The following is a 21,201-nucleotide window of genomic DNA, read 5'->3' on the forward strand; positions in this document are numbered from 1 at the left end:
ACATGCCACACTAATTCTGTGGGAAACTCTGAAATCTAATGCATTAAATGTGTTTAACAAGCTGTAAAATATGTCCTGGTGATGCAAAATTCCCAGACTTCATCAAAAGATTTATCAAATCTGCAGACTTCCCCAGCCTGGAATTTTTTTTCCTTAATCTAATGACCAGCGGCAACCGCATAGCACAGGTGTTTAATATTTGTGGCCAAAATGACACTAAAAATCCAAACAATTTCAAAGAAATGCAAATCACAAGACCAAATGTTTTCAACAATCCGGATTACTTTATTTTCCTTAAAAACCACAGATCCACTATATTAGTACAATAAGGTTCAGTTCATGTCAAACTAAATAAAGATTAAAGCAGAGCTTGACACACTCAATCAAAAGGTAACAGCACAGAAAGGCAGACAGTCACAAATTCAATCAAATACTCTGAAAGTTTTTCCCACAGTATCCAAGACTTATTTGACAGGAAATCAAATTATGTGCACTGTGTAGATGCCAAAGTAGAGTTTCACCATATAGAGCCGCTTGAGTCATTTTTTCCCTTGCAACAGAATGAAGTTCCCCAATGCAGAGGTGCTGTAACAGTCTTTTAGCTGGAAGACACAGGGGGACATGGAGCCCATCTGGATGCTGCTTCCTGATTGGATGGTCAACAAAGTGTCGTTTCCTGGCTGCACTCCACTGATTGATGAACGGAAGGGAAAAGGAGAGAGCGTGGAGTTCAGGGCTACCAGAAGTCGTCTCTGGAAGAGGAGAGAGGGTCGGTAAGTTAAAGGGAATAACTTGGCGGTCCACAGTGGATGGCAGATGAGGAGGAAAAGCAGAGCTGGATGGACACAGTGAGCAGTGAGGATGAGAGGTGACGTGTTGTATTCAATTAAACAGTTTATAAATGCTCCTTCCACCTTATTAATCAAGAACAACTTTGAATGGCTATAACTCAACATGACTGACAATTAAAAAGGGATTACAAAAGAATCTGGCAAACTAGCTGCCCCATCTCAAAGGATTATTCAACACTTATGCAACCGGTGAAACACAATAGCATACCTACAGCGTGAGAGCACAGTATATGGTTACACAAGTAAATTGGGCATATCGATGACACGTTGGTCCTGTTAACACTTGGCACTAAAGTCAGTCTTGGGTGGTCTGATTACAAGTCAGCAACTCTAAATACAGGTGTGAATACACCCAAAACAGATGCTTCGCAATCTTCACAACACTCACATTGGGCGCCAGAATGCTCCCAGTTGTGCTTATTAGGAGGCAGGTCTCACCTGCCACCAGATACATCCAAATTAAATTTGGACTTGCGTTGGCAGGCTTTATTGGCACTTCAAGGACTGTTGGAAGAGTCAGACGACGCCTGGTTTTGATGAACGGTTAAAATTAATGACGAACATTTGTGCTTTTGGATCTCCAATCACACGGACTGATAATCATCAAGCTTTATGAAGTCTGGTCTCACATTTTATAGTACATAAAGAAAGAAAGATCATGGCATGAAAATATTCCAAACTTTTTTCTTTAAAAAAATAAAAATAAAAATGTGTTGCTTCATTTACATTGCACCTATGTGGTATTTTATTTATACATTTTGTTCAATCTTAAACTTCAACTGAGGAGAATAGACGTTTTTAATAGACAATTTTAAATACCCATTAATCTGCTGATTATTTTCTTAATTAATCATTGGGTCTATTGCCCAACCTTTTTCCAGAGCCCAAGTTAACATATTTAAACTGTTTGGGTATTTTATCAACCAATGGTTTGCCATCATAGACAAGGAAAACCTAAAATGTTGCCAATTCATTTAAAAACCATCTGTCTAGGTCCTAGGATTGATCCATTCCCCCTCAACACTCTAGTCACACCTGAGCAAGGTATTTCGGTAACATCTATTATAGCGTGCCTCTTGGTAGCATGCTAGCTATGGTCTTTTTTATTACGTTTGAGTACTGTTCAAGTTTGAACCGATAAATCAAATTTGGTATCGGTAGCCAAACTATCGTTGCTGCAGCAACCTATGGTAGCCTTGTAAGATCATCCTGATCACGTGAGTTCAACTCTTTTTCTCACCCTGTCAGTCTGGACTTGCTTCCAACCAACCACATGATTTAAATCCACTGCAGTCTTGTTTGGCCAATCAGGGATCCGCTCTGTAGCCGAAGGCAGCCAATCAGGGACTGCGTTGGGCTGCTGCTTTCAAAACAATGGCAGCTTACGCACCAAAAAGTGCTAACTTTAGCATTAGCAGAGGAAACACAGCCTGAAATCCAATCCAAAGTCTGAAATCCAATAATAGTCATAGAGTCAATTGAAATAATTTGGGGTGGCAGAGGGTCTGGACTGACAAAGGGAGAGAAACAGAATGTTGAACTCACAAGATCAGGATGGTCTTACCAGGCTAAGCCTATGGAGCTCTTTGGCTGGCTCCACGGATTCAGGGGTATTTCGTGACGCTTTGTTATCTCCGCTGCAAAGCACTGCAAATCTGCCCACTGAGTTCCACTGGTGGCTTCCTAGCTTTGGGCCACTTTGCAGTGCCTCCCGTCTGAATCGGCTGTTTTCACCCAAGTGAACTCACCTAAATTTGGCACCAACTGATTTATCATGAAATAGTAATGACGTTATTTGGTCGGTATCCGAGAGTACAGTACAGAGAACGGAACCCAACGCTACTTATTGTGCTGTGCAGAAGAGATGGGGGGTGTGTTAGATGGATATTGTCTGTGATAATGTGCACTGTAGATTTAAATATCCCTGATGAAACATTGTCACTATAACTGAGTGTGATTGAAATTGGCTTACGTATGATATTTATGATAGAATAATAATGTACTCTTAGGTGCAGTAACAATGTTGATCCATTTGGTTTGTGTTGCCCTAATTTTTGCTTAATTTCATAACTGAATTTGATTTTTCTGTCTTGCATAAATCATGGTGTTGGCTTCTGGGCAACATATTCCATTACTTCCAGAAATTTTAATCATTTAATTAAAATAAAACATTATTATTCACTGCAGGTGGCTGAACAGTTAGTGAATTATCCAAGACAGCAACAGCACCCTCGGACCACGAGTCAGATTTATAGAATGCATTATGTTTTGAAGCACCCACACAGTTTTCCGTGTAGTTTAAGCCTGTATACAAATTTGCTACTGTGCTCTTCTTTAGCTATATGCCCAACTTGGCCAAGTGCAAATGTGGATCTTTCCAGAGATAAAAACCAATGCAAGCTGGGAAATGAAATACAATCTCACTTGGTCACACTAGAGCTGCAATTCAGATGTACATGATACTATGGCTGAACAGGGCCCTGGAATATACATTAGCTTGTGGTGTCTGGATGAGAATAAACTACTATATGTCTAGCAGAGAATTATATAAGACAGCAAAGTAAAAGTGTGGAAGTAAAAAAAGGAAAAAATGTGATTTAAATTTTCTCTCTATTGATAGTTCTTTGTGACTGATGGCAGGTCATAGTTAGATTTTGTGTCTTCATAACTACATTATGGGAATATATATTGCAGATTACAGGGCAGTGGCTGACAGGCCTTAATATACGCTAACTGTTTGAAAATAGCAGAATGTTTCTTTGTCACTTTCCTTCAAAGGAAGCTGTCAGATCATTCCTACCTGATTGGGGTTCAGTAGTTGATCATCCTCTTAATTGCATCGAAGCACTTCCACTTGTCTGGGATGTAGAAGGGTTCAAAGATGTGAGGGAAGGGGGTGTCATAACCGCAGACCCTGCTGATGGGAGCCTCCAGGTTAAGGAAGCACTCCTCCTGCAAGGAAACAAAAACACACACGTAAAGAAAGAAATACTCCCATTATCGGTTGAATGATGTCAGTGCTCAAACATAATTCATTGAGGCAGGGAACCCAAGCTGGCATGTTCAGACAGCAACAGCTCAGATCCTGAAGTGTTTGACCTTGTCTGAGAGAAAGAAGGTGCTTCATTTTGGCTGATGCATGTCAAGAGTATGTTTGATCTGGTTTATCCCTTCAGAATACCTTGGCTTATCCAACAATATCAAAAGGGGATCTGTAATATTGACTGCAACAGACAACAAGCATCAAATGCTTAATTCAAAACTGAGCTAACAACTTGACAACATAATATCACTTTTATTATCATATCCCATAGGCTTGGGCGGTATTTATTTTTTCATACATTCCTGGAACTTCTCCGAGGAATACGGTATATGACTGTATCATCATCAGGATTTTGAAGTGAAAAAGTAGATTTCATATAAACAATTCCTCATTTCAACTTCATGAATCAGTCAATCCTCTATGAATTGGATTCAGCGCTGATGTGACATAATGACCAATGCTAGATCTGCCAGTTTGCCGAAATTAAACCAGTCTAAGGCTCATACACCAGACTGGACTGGCAAAATTGAAGATTGACCCATCTCTGGGACAACCATACACACTGAGAATTCATGTTTTTCTCTTTTACTCAACTAATACTGGTTTAGTTACCTTCTTAACTCATTGTAAAACACACTTCATTCAAACTCAACAGAAACAAAAAGATATAACTGCCAAAAATCACATGTTTGGTTAGTTAGTCATGGTTAGTCATGTTATCATGTTATCATCAGCAACTCTAGTTTGGTCAAAATAATCCCTTAATTCACAGAGTTTGATGTGAAAATTTGCAGTTTTCCCTGTGGTCCCTCCGCTCTCTCTCTGCGGGCACAATGCAAGCTATCGATGTCCAGCTTATAGTCTTGTAATTTTTTTCTTTACTGCTCGCAGTCATGATCCAGCTGCCTGTTGCACCACACTGACCTCCGGGGCATGTGACAAACACTGCATGCACAACCTCTGCAGTATGAAGTTGATAGAAAGATGAGGGTACATATTTTTGACAGTATTTAAAATGAAAACCGTCAGGATTTTTAAATATCCTGGTATGCCGTCATACTGTGATACCGCCCATGCCTAATATCTGATTTAAATGCCACAGGTCCAAATGGCTCATTCAGGCTCCTCGGAACAGGCCGGTGCTCAGGCAATTTGGCCAGAGTGCAAAACAAGCAATGACTCGTGTCTCTGTATTGGCTTTTGACCTCTTCCCATGGAGACAAAGCAGAATGAAGTTTGCCAAAACACTCCAAATGGGACAAACCCCCTGATGAGTTAAATGAACACATTTGGGCGCGTGTTCACAGATCTGCAGAAACAGACCTGAAGTACCCTCTTCCAGATGAAACTGACCTGCAAACAACTCAAGCAACCAAAACAAAAGCATACGAGTGGCCTGCGAGGAAGGTGCAGGACACCTTCTTTGCATATTGCCTGGTTATATACAGTCTGTCTCTGACAGAGACATAGAATGGATTTTGATCTGTCTCTCTTGACACTGACAGCATCACAAACCCAGCCATCCATGTAATCCCGCATTACGAACACACCAATTGGCTGCCATGGATCAGCTTGGCATTTGGCAGTGCAGGACTTGTATGTTTCACACTATGTTTTTCATTTTCTTATAAAACATCTGGCAGAGTCCTGGGGAATGTCAGTCTTCACTAGGAGCCCTTTGTGCTTTGGTACTTTTACAGCCTGTAAAAATACAACACAACAAGAGAAAAAAGGAAGAGAGAGACGGCAGCAGAAGTCTGCTGCTCTGTGTGCCTGCGGAGATGACACGGTACAGTGAGAGCATTCCCGCCTGGAGGATATGTTTTGAGTTGTATCATTAAATTCAAAGGACTGCCAAGTTGGAAGACAAATCAAAAATGATCAACTTCGGGTGGAGGATGCCATAAATGAAAAAGAAAAAAGTCCAAGAGCTAGCTGCTCTATAAGGCTGCATGACTGTAGACATGGTGAGCTAAATACTTAAAAGTCAGCATGCCAACATACTGACGATGATAAAACTAAAATGCTGTTTGACAGGTATAAAGTTTGCCATGCTCATCATCTTAGCTTTGTGTGTTGGCTTGCTAACATTTGCTAATTAACAATAAACAAAATGTACAGTTAGGGCTAGTGGTAGTGCCATTAGCTTTCTTCATGCAGCAAAGTACTGGAAAAATTAAAAGTTGAAGGATCAGAAGTTATTATGATTCATTTTGAGGATGGGTGGGTCCTGTGAGTCTGGAATTTAAAGGGAGTCCATCCAATGGTTGTTGAGACATTTCACTCAGAACCATAAATATCAACTAATGGGAACACAAGAGGAAAAGTATGAGAACCACCAAAGTCTGTAGCATTCATCATCTGGGAACCATGAATGCCTGTAACTTATTTTGTAGCTATGCATCTCATAGATGTTGAGATGATTCACTAGTAAGTGAAACATTTAAACCTTATGTTGGGGCTAAATGAGGATGCAGATAATCAAAAAAAGTCAGGAGAATTCTTCCTCTGGGCACCATGCAAAGATGACCCAAAACATCTGGAGGACACTTGAGGTGTTGTAAAAATGGTGATTTATGAAGTATCCGGCCATTATTGTGTTAAAGAGGAAACAGACAGCCTTTCAACTTTTGACCCTGTAGGGGTTCCAAGTGGTATTATTGATGGTGAAGGATAACACAAAGTCAACTGGATTGCCCACATTGTCAATGGCAGCAAGTTGCAGCTTCACTCCTTCATTTCTCACCTCCCACAATAAAAGCTCGAGACATTTACACTGTGTCACTGCTTATAGGAGGGAACCTAAGTTTACTTGGAGCATTCCTCTACGAGACAACTCAAAGTAGCTGAGCTCTTTGTTGACTGGGGATACCTACCAGGGAAAACGAAAGGAACTATCTTCTTCCTGTTTTGGTTCCACAATGGATGACACACTTTTTTTGTGCAACGAATGAAGCCTTCATTTTCCTGGGAGATGTATCCAGTGGGGGATAGAACTGGACATTTACTTAATAACAGGTTGAAGCAAAACACTTGTCCATTTCCACTTTAAACCAGTCAAGTTGTAAGTGAGGCCTTCAAATACATTATTTGACATAAAACCAATAAACAGAGGTCAGCCCAGTAGTCGTCGGGCCTCTAACAGTGAGACCCCCCCCCCCCCGCCTCAAAATAAGGGGAGCTCCACCTGATCTGTTGTGCCGGCCTCTATGCTGCTAAACACTGCTATCTGCCTGGCAGCTGAACTCCTGCACACTAGGACTTGATTGGTCTGCTCCACCCAGCTAATTAACTGTGATTAGCTTTAATGAATGTACACTAAATGAAGACAACTAGTTCAACAAACCCGCCTTTCCTCTTCACTGCTCTGCTTCCTTCTTTCTTCTGCAATTTAGAACAACCTGAGACTGATTCTCTCCAACAGGCCCTGACAAAAGCCACCGCAACTCTAGCGACATGAAAACAAAACCTTTGCATTTTCAAATACTTTCTCCTTTAGTGCATTGCTCTCATGCGCTGACAAATGTCCATGGCCTTGGGGTCTATGAAGCATAGTTAAAGTCAGCTGTGTATTTAAAGTGAGTGTGAGTAGAGAAAAAAGCCGCTGGTTCTGGATTGTGACTTTCACTGAAGAGTGATGCTACAGTTTGCTCCAGACATGTTTCAGATCAAACAGCCTCCAGCAAGCTATACCGTGTCTATGTCATTGGTTTCTTTGAGTCATGTTCTCAGGAAATGGGAATCAAATTAATGAAAGAGCCAGATTCTATGCCCATGAGGTCACTTACACAGCTCAGTCTTGTTTTAAAGATAATTTAAACATAATTAATGAATGCCATAATTGGCACCTAGCAAACAGCGTAAACAAGGGCAAAGCTTGGTTGCACTTAGTGGAAACACACAAACTTGGAAAAGTTTAAGTTGAACAGGAGTGTACTTGAATAGACTGGGGCCTGCAGCAAAACTGGATGTCATCTTCTCTGAATTACTGACAGGCAGATGAAAGGCCCAAACAACTCTCCAAGCAATGTGAGGAGTTTGTCTTTTCAGGTCTAGATCAACCAACAATCCCAAAATCACACATCTAATTTTGCTTCTGTACAGGATTGACAGAAAAGCTCCATTCCTCTGCACTGTTTATTTGACAGCATGACATGTAGTGAATGACCTTTTGCCAAGCTATTTATAAAATGGTTAACACACTGATAAATTGGTTCACAAAAACTATGAAAAAAAATGTTGTCACAGACCTTTTTTCCATGCAGACCAACAAGATGTTAGCAAACTAGAAAAAGATCTTGATGATAAAAACTATAACAAAAAGGAAGCCAAGAGCGGCCGTGATTGTAATTATTTTGTAATGCTGAATAAGTGGTATGAGATTGGAGCAGCAACAGGTTGATTAACAACAGTAAATAGTCTGCCAAGTCTGCAAAACACTCAAACTGGAGCAGCATTAGCTATTAGCACACGTAATTTGGCAGTAAATAAGGGATAGTGGAGCTGTTAAATGGATTTGTGGACTTTGCTGTTTGCAGCAGTGACTGCTAGCAGCTACTTTCACATGTCAGCCGCTGAACTGCAGCAGAGCAGAACCACCAGTTGCTAGAGAAAATCCAGTTTAACCCACTGACTGTGAGAGGACTTGAGTTTAAACCTGTCAGAAAATTTTACTGGAGAAATTCAGGTTTGTAAGTGTTAAAAAAAACATCTAACTGAAATTTCAACACTTGATACAATAGTTCAGAGAAAAAACATTTTGACAAAAAGATGACTATAGTGTAATGACTTTTCATCTACTGCAACTAGACTAAAGCTACAAAGAAAAAAAGATTAGTAAAATGTGACATAAAACAAATGCATTTTTGTCATAAGACAAAGACTGAATCACTCGATCAAACAGCTGCCAAAATTAACACTGAGTGAACCTTTGTGATGGACCCTGAAGAGGGGAAAAACTTCCTTCCAATGACCCAGAATAACACCACATGGTACCTTAAATTCCTTTTATCTCAGAGCACTGATGAAAAGTGACAATTAGATTATCTGTGACCATAGAGATTATAACCTCAAGATCTATTCTCTGCCCAGCTACAGACAACCAGTCAGACAGTACCAGGGAGTTTGCTCTTTTGTCTGGATCACATCTGTAATCTCCTCTAAATACATTTACTGGAAGTGGGAGAAAAGCACAGTAGTCTGCCTGCCACCACAGCTGGACAGAGAATGGCCACACAACTCAGATTTCATTCAAATCGGTGTTTATCTTTTGGGAAGTGCATCATTATATGTAATATACTTAAATGCCAGAATAAAAATATGTCAACCTGGCAGTGCCAAAACGCGTGTATCCTGCAGTGGTGCCGGATTTAAAAATACTTCACGGCGGGGGCTTAGAGTTGCAGTGATGATATTGTGTCTCCTGTCACAACAAGAATCAGTTCGTCAGAAACACCCACAGATTGGAGGTTGCAGTCAGACAGGGGTGGAAAAGTGCCAATATCACTTGCTATATCAGCTAGGAAAGACAATGCCAGGGCCCCAAACAAGCCTGATTGCAAATGAGAACAGGCTGAGACTAGTTTCAAATCTTCAACATGCTTATAAACTTCTAGTTGCCTGTTGTGCTTGTCTTAACAAGAAGCAGAGTAGCCAGTAGGCCTGGGGCATCGCATCCCCACTGTAGAAGTCATGGCGGTCGCTTCCCATGTCTTTCTCCATCAGGGGATAAACCAAACTGCCTTCAAAGGACTGTTTATACTCATAACTTAGCCTGCACTGTATAGCTTATATGAATTCTCAACTAATATCTCCTTATCTTCATGAAACCTCCACCAATATGCAAAATGGTAAAATGTTACTATGTCCATGTATGTCAGTACATCCGAGGCTCACAAAGTATAGCTTAGATTGCTGAGTTTGACAATGTGCAGCAGAGTCTGAATATGTAGGGGCTAGCCTAAATGAGTCTGCATTGTCATTAACCAACCATTTAATGTACAGATAAACCTACAAAGGAGCATAAAACAGGGTCTAGGGTTTGGTTAGATGCCTCATCTTACTAACATACAACTGAGCATATTTATTTAAAGCAAGAGCGCCCCTGTAGTTGAGTGGTTGGAGTGTATGCCACATTACTGCAACCAGTCGAGCCTTGGCCCCTTTGTTGCATGCCATACTACTCTCTCTACCCCCATTCCCACTCTTGTGATTCTTGTGATTGGATTGATTCAAATCAGTTAATGACACAGTCACAACAACGGGTACAATCAGTGCCTCTGTCAGAGCAAAATTGCAAGAATTGTTGCAACTCAACTATGAAGCCTCATAATACTCCACTGTTTGATTCCATTCTGATAAAGAAGGTTTTGCTACATTGGCAAAGGTCCAGGTGCTCCAATCCAGTAAAATATTTAGTCCAAAATACATTACATCAATAAATACTTCTCTAATTTGATGTTCTCTTTCAAAAGAAACCAAAATCATGCATGTAGTCCAAATGGCTCAAATTTTAATTTATTTTGATTATGCTTCGAATGGCTGTTGAATGTTAATTATAGAATGCAAATACACTAAATGGCTAACGGCTATTAACTGCATTGCTGAATAAATGCCAATCATATATACTTTTGCGAAGTGTTTAGATTTCCAAAACTGTAAGTATTACAATTTTAGGACTAATACAATTTCCTCTTAATTTCACATCCATTTGATGGTCTTTTATAGTGTGTGAAGAGCCTCAATTGGGCTGCTAGTGTAGTTGGATTTTCAGTCTTGTTTCAAATTCAGATGCACATCAAGGTCATTTCTACAGAACATGAAATCCACATAAAACATATGTATTTGCTTTTTCAGTGTGTCAGAAAACTTGGAAAAAGTGAATTTGACATTAACTCTACAGATAAAATTTCATGGGCCTGCATCAGTGATTTTAGTTCAGAAGTTGGCACAACATATTGTAGTTATAAGAAGGTAAAAAATAGCTGATGAGTGAATTGGGCTTTAGGCTGTTGGGCAACTGATGGAACTGAACAGCAGCAGACCACCATTACATAACCCTCTTACCCAACACGGTGGTACCTGTATCCAATTCTCCAGTCTTTTATAAGAGCCCCTTGTATAAACACAGTCCTTTGAAGGCAGTTTAGTGTATCCCCTGATGGAGGAAGACGGGAAGATGGGAAAGGACTGCCATGACTTTTACAGTTAGGCATGACGCCCCAGGCCTCGTGACTACTCTGCTTCACATTCAGACAACCGTAACAGGCAACTAAAAGTCTGATTCTTATTGAGAAAGCATTAATAGCAGAAAAAAATGTGTAGGCCTTCATCTTCAGCTAACACCAACTGGGTCAGAGTGGAGTCAGAAGACTTTGAACCACGTCCCAGAACAGTACCACATCTCAGCGGGACGTGCTGGGTTGGATGTTGGACTCCTTTGGTTTAAATTACACACAGATAATGGAAAGCACTAAGAGCTGAACTGGAACCAGGCAATCAAAGGCCACACTCTAGGACCTCCTGAGTGACAATGCTATATGATTAAATGCAGTGTAAATATGGTTGTGTGGAAAATAAACTGTAGTTAAGACAGCTTTAGCTTTCAAACTACCATCTTTAGTACTGTATTGTACACTGGATATGTACACTTTTTTCTAATTGTTTCAAGCAGCCAAGAGTTCTTGTAATACGCAGTGGTTACAAATCTACAGCATTTCATAATTTCTTTGACAACCAATGGAAAAAATATGACTTTTTTTTCCCTAAATCCCAATGACCAGCCAAAGTGTGTACATGTTGGAATCTGAATTAACTTTTGTCAAGTCTGTCGTGGTTTGGAGAGTTAAGGGAAGGAGAGTGATTCACCATTTCTCTCTGTGCATCCCTGAGGTCCATGAAAACATTGTCTTTAGCCACATCTCATTCTACCCCACTCTGTTCTGTCCAGTCATCAGCCAAACACTCAAGAAAGGGCCTGCCAATGACACATTATTAAATCACTAGGGCTGAGGCTGATAAAGGAAAACAGCCAAGCCCTACTAAACTCCCCACTGTTCTTTATACAAAAGAAAATTAACCATAAATGATTCTTTATAAAAGGGCTGACATGGATAGGTAGTAGCTGAAGCCACTCTCTCCGAAAATAATAGACTAAAGCACTCCCAGACAACAGTGCCTAGACTATACAGGCTTTACTGACAACCAGTTTCTCTTTTTCTCCCTTGATTTTGAGCCTGGGAGGGGTACTGTAATGACCACACTGGTAAACAAGAATGTGTGGTACAAGTTAGGAAGTTTAACATCCACACTGCTGTTGATCCGTGGTAGTCTCAGCAACTTCCTGCTAAAAGCTTTTTTTTTTTTTAACTTGTTTCCCAGTAGAACTGCACTTTCAAATTAAAACTGCCATTTTGCTTTATGTCACAAATCTCACTCACACATGGCATTTCTACTGCGCAGAGTCCATGCACTGAGTTAGCCAAGCTTACACATTTAACCAAACACTCATGACTTTACCTCAAGCTGCATCAACAAATGAGAAGGCAGATTTGCACCAGTGGTTCCCAAAGTGGGTGCCATGACACCTTGGGTTGCCTTCAGGACGTGTCAAGGGTGCCACAAGATTTACATTTTATTGTTAATTTACTATATGTTTCATCACATTTGAATTATTTATTTATTTATTTATATTTATTTTTTAAAATCTGCTATATTCATATTCATTGTTATGTTACACTTTAAAAACACTGAAACATAAGAATTATACTTTCTGTGTTTTGAGAAAAAAAGAGAAAGATTTGACACCATAAACAGAGCCTGAAAGAAATGCTGATACAGGACTGAATCAGAGACGACCAACAAAATTAAACAAAGAAAAACACCGGGCTTACATTTTAGGCTGGATTGGATGAAACAAAGGCTTTTGAAATCGATGACGCAGACACTCTCATCCACTACTGAGTCTTATCAGTCACAATGTGTCAAGCAAAAACATGTGTTTAGTGATTTTTTCCTTTTTGTGAGGGTACTCCTTTCCCATTGCCATGGCTTCCTCTAGTCATGTGTAATACTCCCAGTACTGCTCTATTGGAGCTTTCTGCCGCCTTAACCCGCTTTATACTCATGCGTTACTTGAAGTAACAGTTCCACCTCGTTGTCAGTCCATGAAAAGAGAGTTAAAACAATGCTCCACCTACAATCTTGTGTCCTTGAGCATCCTTGTTTTTTAGATGCCTAAAAAGTTAGCTTGGTCCTTCCCAGACTGTGGTGGCTGTAGTCAGCTTGGATTCAAAGTGGTTACAATAGATTCCAATGGTGACCCAGTTTCATGGTGAAGGGAAAACAAAAAGGCCACAAAATCCTCTAAAGCCACTCATGCAGCATAATCCACTTCTCTTCTGTCCATCCGTATTCTTGTTATATACTTAAGATATGTATTCTAGCCAAAATAAAGCTGGACTTAAGTTCTGAGTCCTCAGTCATTACCCACTCCTGCAAGATACAAGATGGCTCTTAGGTTTAACTGTTGAGTTCAGTTTAGAAAGAGGCTCTGAGTTTATCAGGTTCTTTCAGTATTGGCACAAAGCAAAGCTTGGGAAACCAGACGGTTTGTAAATAAGACATGCTATCGTCTTGTGGTTGTAACTGACTGCAATTTATGCAGTGCTAATGGCACTGAACACAGCACTTTAGAGTAATGGCTCACAGGGTATTATAGGCTACTGTGGGCCATCATACCTTGCATTTGTGAGAAAGACAAAACAAGCAAATCTCTTTCTCTTTGAAGAAGAAAAATCTAAATTACAGTGTAATGTTTAACAGTGTGACGGAGGCCTGTAGGTCAAGCTGCATCCTTTGAGAAGACAACTATCAACCAGTCTAGGGTTTCTTTCCAGAGAGTGTATCCAAATCGCCTGAGGCCATGTGAAAACTGCAGATCACGGCAATCAGTGAACACATCAACAACTTACATCACCCGTACACAATGTGAAAACATGGAAACATGGAAATGAGGGGGATGAGTCACTGGCCATTAAAGCCCTCGCTGACAGGGGAGAGAGCAACATCTGACTGGCCATCAGTGAGGAGAGGATCAATTGATCGTACTGCTTCAACTCTGAATTCATGCACATTAACAAGGAAACAGCTCCAGGTAACACATACAGTGTCGTGCACACAATGAGTCTGATGACTTTTGAGGAGGCGGGTATAAAGGGGAGAGCTGGAGAGTGGTACTCACTGCTAAGAGCCTCACAGGGAGAAAACACCCCACATACTGAAGATAATTATCTCACCATGCATAAAAAGATATAATTAGGTTGATGGGAATGGGAAGACTTTTCATTTAGTCATGCATCACACTGAGCTCAGAATTTGTCATCAGCTGTATCTGGCATGTCCTGGGTACAGTGTCCAGACCTTTTGTATTGCCAACAACAAGAGATGCTTCGGAAACCTTATATGGATAGTAAGAGCCACTGTATCAACAATCTCAGATGAGTAGTATAAACTTACAAAACGCCCTCTGTGCACCTTCGTAGACAACTGTTATTACTGGAGCTGCTCCTCTAAAGAATCAAATAACTTCTTTACTATTTGTTCATCCTTTGAAAGGATGAACAAATAGTAAAGAAGTTATTTGTTGATAAAAGTTTCTTTGTTTAGAGACTTTTATCAACATTGCTTTTACTTTTCAAAATAAGTCAGGCATTATTTCGCATGTCAGGGGTACTACACATGTTCTAGAACAGTGTTTATGAAAAATATTATTTAATGCAACTTAAAATTGTTTGATATTTTATTTGCTAATATCTATATTTGAATGGATAAAGGAGAGTGTTCCTGTTCCAGGCAACTGATTTTTTTTTCTTTTTTCTGCTGGGATAACAAGTTTTGGTACTACAGTTCCCATAATACTCTGGTGGGTAAAAGCAGAAAATGTAATGGCACCGCTTAAATTCAGAAAAACCATATACTCTAATACTGAGGAAAAGTCCTATTGAATCTGAAGTCATAAGCGCCTTTTTTTCTCTGCGCAAGATTCCATAAGTTTTGGAAAGTTTATTTCATGCATGTGATTTTTGATTTAAAAAAATTAATCAGTTGGGCATTGAGTCAAAAACTTGAATTGTTTATAGGGTTATAATGGTAACCAAAGTACTTCTTGCACCACTGTATCACAGAGATGTATAGGTTGAATTTAATGATTGCATTGTTACTCATTTTTCTCACTACTGGAACCCCCAATATTAGAGTCCCATAAATCTCAAGATCTTGCCTTGACTGCTACGACTGCAGATGGCGACAGACAGGCATATAGAACGACTCCTCTATAGACCCAACATATCTATCCCTGGGGGGGTGCACCTCACAGATTTAAAACCACTGCTCTGGGGCACTCAGTGAAAGGCTATTTCAGCTTTATTACATACTGGGACTTTTATTGCCAAAACCATTGCAACCTATTAAGAGCGATAGCTTTGAAGACCACCTCCTACCCCTGGGAGCTACAGATCCCAATAAAATCTCATTAAAAACACAGAATGCTCTGATACACGGACAGCCCACACTCACCTGTACTGTAGTGCTGATCTCAGCAGCAAAGCCTCCGGTTATTGGTGCCTCATGACTGATGAGCAAACGTCCGGTTTTCACCACAGACTGAAAAACAAAGACACATACAGATGATTACAGAAGATTCAATGTTCTCCTCCTTCATGGTTTCAAAGCAGTTGTGCCTCTGAATGATGTGGCTGACATTACCTGCAAAATCAAAGCAGGGCTAGTTGCCCAATACATGCAATTTGGAGATTAAACTAATAAGCAGTGCCCGCACTACTAAGCTGAAAGAGTGAATGCAGACGGAACCAAATGTCACTCACATCAAGAAAACCTTTTTTAATATAATATTATTTAAAGGGGCTTCTATTTCCTTTGTTATGGACAGATGGAGGGAGTTAAAAAAAGGGAGTAGGGAAGGGGGGTGACATGCAGTAAATGGCCTCAGGTCTGATTTGAACCTGGATTCAGCCTATATGGGCCCACATAGTCTACTAGGTGAGCTAGAGTCTGCCCTGTACCACCACCAACATAAAAACAAACGTAATACATCTCTGCAGCTTTTGATGTAATAATCCCACAACATAATACATTTCCCACAAACCTAGTAGCAGTTGCCTACAACAAATGTAATACGAACAGTTTCTGCAAATGTAATAGCTATTACAAAAAAATAAAAAAGCAAAATGAAAAGAAATACAGGAGGGCATTCCTTTAAGTCTGGTGCGGCACTGACTCAGTGAACCATAGTGCTGCATTTCAATGTGCTATCCATTTAGAGGTGGTGAAATTTTTATGTTTTAGACTTTGTGGCTCTGCACTGTTAACTATGTTAGCACCACTAGCTGAGCAGACACTGTCAATGGTGCCAACAGTCATAACATATTTAACAAAGCTAAAGGGGGGTTGTGGTAACACAACAACGTAGTTGGGTTGGGATGGCATTGCTCACAGTCACTGCAAATTGAGCAGCACAGCTAACTCCCACCAGACACCGGCGGTGTGCAGTACAGTTAACTGAAGAATGGCAAAATTAACCCATGGACCTACACGTGTAACTGGTCAAAAAAATGATCTGGGGTTAACCGCTGACATCCATATTCGACATATGTCCCTGTTACCAGTCAGTCTGTGTTATGTAGAAGCCCCATCACTCTGACATTTCTCCACCACTGCATGTCTATAGGTCCTGAGTGTGCATGTGCGTGTATTTCAAGCCAGTGTTTGTGTCAAAATGAAAAAAAAAAAGCATTATGGATGCTTTGCACACACACTGCTTGAATTGAACTACAAGAGGTACCATGTTGAGGCAGTATGTGGGCTGAGAGACGAGTGTTAGCAAGAAAAAGTGGTTCACATACTGCCTGCTGTGGTATGCTATATCTGCTTGCTACCCTCAGGCAGCATGTGTCTGGCTGTGTCGCTGTGTGTGCATGTATAAAATGGATATGACACAAGAGTATGAGCTGAAGGGCTGATTTAGGCTGGTATACAGGGCCAACAGGACAATCATGGACATTAGAGGTCTCAGCCTCCCAGGCATTTGCATTTGGCTTTTCTGCAACCTGACATTACTGCAGAAGGATGCCTCTGCTCCACCCGTTATCTACCACAGCATAAAACCAATACTATACTATAATCTCATCCACTTGCCACCAGTCCAGACCAAAGCTATGTCTGTTCCATGCAACTTCAGCAAAGCTTTTCTCTTCTCAACACAGTATTTCTATTTGTTTCCAGCAATAAACACCTCTGGAACTCAACTTGAGATCATTACTAATTGCAATGCACATGCTGATAATGATAATGTTGATAATTTCAAACTTTAAATGTTATTTAAAATAAATATGTAGACAGTAAAACGTGTGAGTGGAATCCCTGATCCATGTTTAGAACTGTGCACGGAGCTAAATGGTACTGAACAATACACTCTTCATTTGAACACAGCAGGGTAAATATCAGACCGCTCTATTCCCTCAAAGCCACAAACCAAGCCAAACAGCCATCGTAACTAAAATAACCCACCGAAAATAAGTATCACATGTCCATATGGCACTGTAAATTAGGCATGACATTTTTTCCCTTCGACAGGACCGCATAGTCTCAAACACAGGGGCATTCTGGGGCTTCTTGCTGAATCTAAACAGGCAAATGTTTACATTGCTGAGGTTCCGGGTTTGGCTGTGAAGCCTTAACTGACTGTGGCAAACTGGACCACTATCACACAGTAGCATTGGGAGCTAAATGAGTCAGCACTGTGTCACTCCGAGGCACTAATATTTGCTGCAATGCCAGCATGCTTCTTCCTGGTAGGGCACATAGGAAAAGCTTGTGTTTAAAAGCTGCCATGCAAACATTATTAAAAGTTTAATGTAGAAAAGCTAAATTCAATATTCATGTCTGTTTACAGAGGCTACGTGTTTAACAGTCTTAAGCCAATTGAGGCGAATGAGTTCAGTGTGCAAAAATCACTGATTATATGACACTATCTTCAGGAATGTGGAAGTTCATAACAACACTGGAAGACAATAACAACACTTAGCAATCGGCACAGTGAGGAGGAATCAAGCGAGGGGTTGAGAGGAGGGCGATGTCTTGATGTGACATGTTGCTGTTAGGTTCGCCTTTGCTCTATGACTCACACAGGTGCGGCGGTGCTGCCCAATCCCTTACCCCGCCCTGATGCTGAACTCAGTGCTCATGTAACACACACACACTCTACACACAGAGACTGTTAACATAACTTCCAATTTACACTGTGACACCAGCATCACCCTGATATCTCTGCCGGTCATCTCCCTGAGGGGAGACCCATCATGGCACTCGCTGTGTCAGGAGGAGTGCATTCTTCAGATGCTTTTGACACAAAAGGAGCCTGCCACTGTTTTTACAATATCGTGGGATAGAACCGACTCTGGGGCCTGGGGAAAACTCCTGACCCACTTAATAGACTTGACCCAATCCTCTGCTGCTTACACAAAAAAGACAGTCAGTGGCAAGGTGCCCACTAGCTGGCATGAGTCGAGTAGGTTTTTCTGAGTAGTGCTGCATGCCAGAGCGTAATATGACAATATATTCAAAAAACGGCAAAATATGGTAATGTCTGGGACAGCAAAGTGGCACCGGGTTCACTTGTAAAGGAGGTAATGCAATTAATATGATGAGGTTAAGTCACCAGTCACAGAGGAAAAATAAACACTGCTACATTAAACCACCGAAAAATTCTCACAGTGCTTTCTCACTCATCAAGTAAACTGTAACTAATACACTGGATTAAATGATAACATCAACATACTTATGGCATTTTCAGTTGGTGTAGTGTTAACCATGTTCACCATGTTAGCATAAGGTTTTAGCTTCAGTGTTGTATGTAAGCCTATGGCCCGAAACATCACACGTGTGGAGGTAATTGAATAAACAGTCATGGGAGCATTTACTGGTGTGCAGACTTTATCTGTTTTTAGGATTCATTTTCGAGGCACCGTAGATATATGTTTTACTTTTTAATTTTTTTTTATGTATTTGTCTCTTTCTTCAATGTATTCATAGTCTATATAAGGTCAGATGTAATGCCTTCTGTTGTTAGATTGCAACCCACTCATGACTGACCTTATAGCTAAAATACAGCAAGCAAACAAACTGATGGATGGAACGTGAAAAATTTTCTGTATACTTCGAGCAATTGTACAGTGCGAGGAGGGGATGAGATCTTTTTTGTTGCTGTTGTTTTTCAGATTTTTCCCTCTGTTAAGGAGTTAAGGTTGAGGTTCTTTATTCATAACAAAAAATATTTTCTTACAAAGTACTGTGTGAAACTCTGGAAATAAGGTTGTTGATTGTTGAGTGTCTTTCCAAGGTTGTCAAATACTGATGCTCTGGGTTGGTAGTTGGACTGAACCACCAACCCAGAGCGTCAGTATTTGACAACCTGGGAACAAGACTCATCAGTCAACTACCGAACTGTACAGAGTTATATTCAACGCTTTTGAAGTTTTAAAAATGTCTTTAAGGAGGAACAACGGAAAAATGAAGGACGTCAGCATCTCTTTTGACCATGAAGACTAAAGACTGTATATCTCGTAAATAACTATTTTTTTAGATACAGTCTGTAACAATGAAAATATGTTGGAGATAGTCAAAGTGTGCAAAACCTTGCAGAAATAGCACCTGGGTGATTGTTTTTTGGTTTTTTTTTTAAAATAGGCAACACATCACACAGCCGGTCCTCAGATGCACGGAGCAGGCTCTAAACAATCCGATGTTCACTCATTTGCCTCGCATCCAGTTAGGAAGAGATTTTACACCTCAACTAAACTCTTTCAACTCACCTCACTGCAGACACACAGGTTTCAGAGGGAAAGAAAAGACACACTCTGTCGTTTTTGCATCTTTGACAGGAGACTGAAGTCAACATAGTAATTGTGGCTGTAGCCTTTAACCCAATTGCTTCCGGTTGCTGGATGAGTTTCCAGGACATAGAACTATCCACTGTCATCGTGCGGTTTGACCCTTTTCTCAAAAGTCATCCAGTCATCTTAGTTGCCCATGACAGCCACCTTTCATGTGAGTAAAGTTGGGATTCAGAACAGGGGAAAAGACGTTATTTTTATGACAGCGGTGGAGCCACAGCACAGGAAGTCCACTGGATACTGTAAGAAGATGATCAGTTAGATGCATCCAAGGGGAGAAATTATATGTCCTGAGGGAGGACAGGACAGTTAAACATGTCATGAATCTTCCATTATAAGGGGAAATCTTTGTTTTGGTCTTACAGCATGGCCTCATGCCTGATGAGTTTATCACCAAGTCGTTCATGTTCTGTGAGTAAAAAAGCATTCCCTTTCCACAATAAGAGCAGTGAGAAGCGATTGTTTTAGATGAGATAGCAGACTATGCATTGATACTACGGTAGGTAGTGACAGTGAAAAAGTGCAGACAACCTTTGGGCACCCATTGGCTCACTCGGTAGAGCTGGCGCCCCATGTACTGAGGCTATGTCCTTGCTGCAGCGACTGCAGGTGCGATTCCAACCCATGGCCCACTGCCATGTCATTCCCTCTCTCTCCCCCCTTCATGATAGAACTGTTCAAATAAAGGCATAACAGCCCAAATAAAAAAAAATAAAAAAATAAAAAAGGAATTAAAAAGAGAAAAGTGTAGACGATTTAGAACTGAGAAGATGAGTTAAGGAGGCTGGAACTGAGTATGAGGCTGAATAGGTAATGAATGATAAATGGTAACTGTATAGCACTTTTCTAGTCTTTTTGACCACTCAAAGTGCTTTCACACCACATGTCACATTCACCCATTCACACTCACATTCACACACTGGTGGCCGAGGCTACAGTGAATGTAGGTTAAGATTTACAAAGATCCTTTACTGTGAAACATGACTGGGGGGTAGTAAGTGATGACAAATGTATATGCATCAAAAGCCTATAATTGGTAGACTGAAATTGCACAATACAGCAACTAACTTTTTCATCAGTGGAAGGAAACTGATTTGTGTTGGTACAATGGATCCTTTCTGTTGGAAGATCAACAGCTTGTTTAATTCCAAATTCATTTTTTTCTTCAGATTTTGATTGGCCCTATAATTAATCTGCTGTCCCGCTCAATATTCTCGGACGAAGTCAGGCATCAATTTTAAATGTTTCCTAACATTGTCTAGCTTTTGAGAAAGGCCAGCAATCTCAGAGGAAGCCAGGCTATAAATTTGTAAACTTGTCATTTACTACTCGAATTTTC

General features: G+C 40.5%; 1 protein-coding gene across 2 annotated transcripts in view; it reads right to left on the reverse strand.

Moving 5' to 3' along the window:
- Nucleotides 1-262: 262 nt before the first annotated feature.
- bckdhb (branched chain keto acid dehydrogenase E1 subunit beta) overlaps nucleotides 263-21,201 on the reverse strand; it is a 62,484-nt gene continuing 41,545 nt past the window's right edge. The window contains exons 9-11 of one of the 2 annotated variants that reach the window (XM_042490188.1): nucleotides 15,469-15,555; nucleotides 3,652-3,803; nucleotides 263-752 (exon numbers count right to left, since the gene is read on the reverse strand). In XM_042490188.1, the coding sequence (XP_042346122.1) occupies nucleotides 3,663-3,803; nucleotides 15,469-15,555 (228 nt within the window). In that variant the 3' untranslated portion in view covers nucleotides 263-752; nucleotides 3,652-3,662. Of the gene's footprint in view, nucleotides 836-3,651; nucleotides 3,804-15,468; nucleotides 15,556-21,201 lie in introns of both variants that reach the window. The other variant, XM_042490189.1, reaches the window with a different exon arrangement.

This window comes from Plectropomus leopardus, chromosome 7, assembly GCF_008729295.1.
Source record: "Plectropomus leopardus isolate mb chromosome 7, YSFRI_Pleo_2.0, whole genome shotgun sequence".
In the NCBI taxonomy this organism is placed as follows: Eukaryota; Metazoa; Chordata; class Actinopteri; order Perciformes; family Serranidae; genus Plectropomus; species Plectropomus leopardus.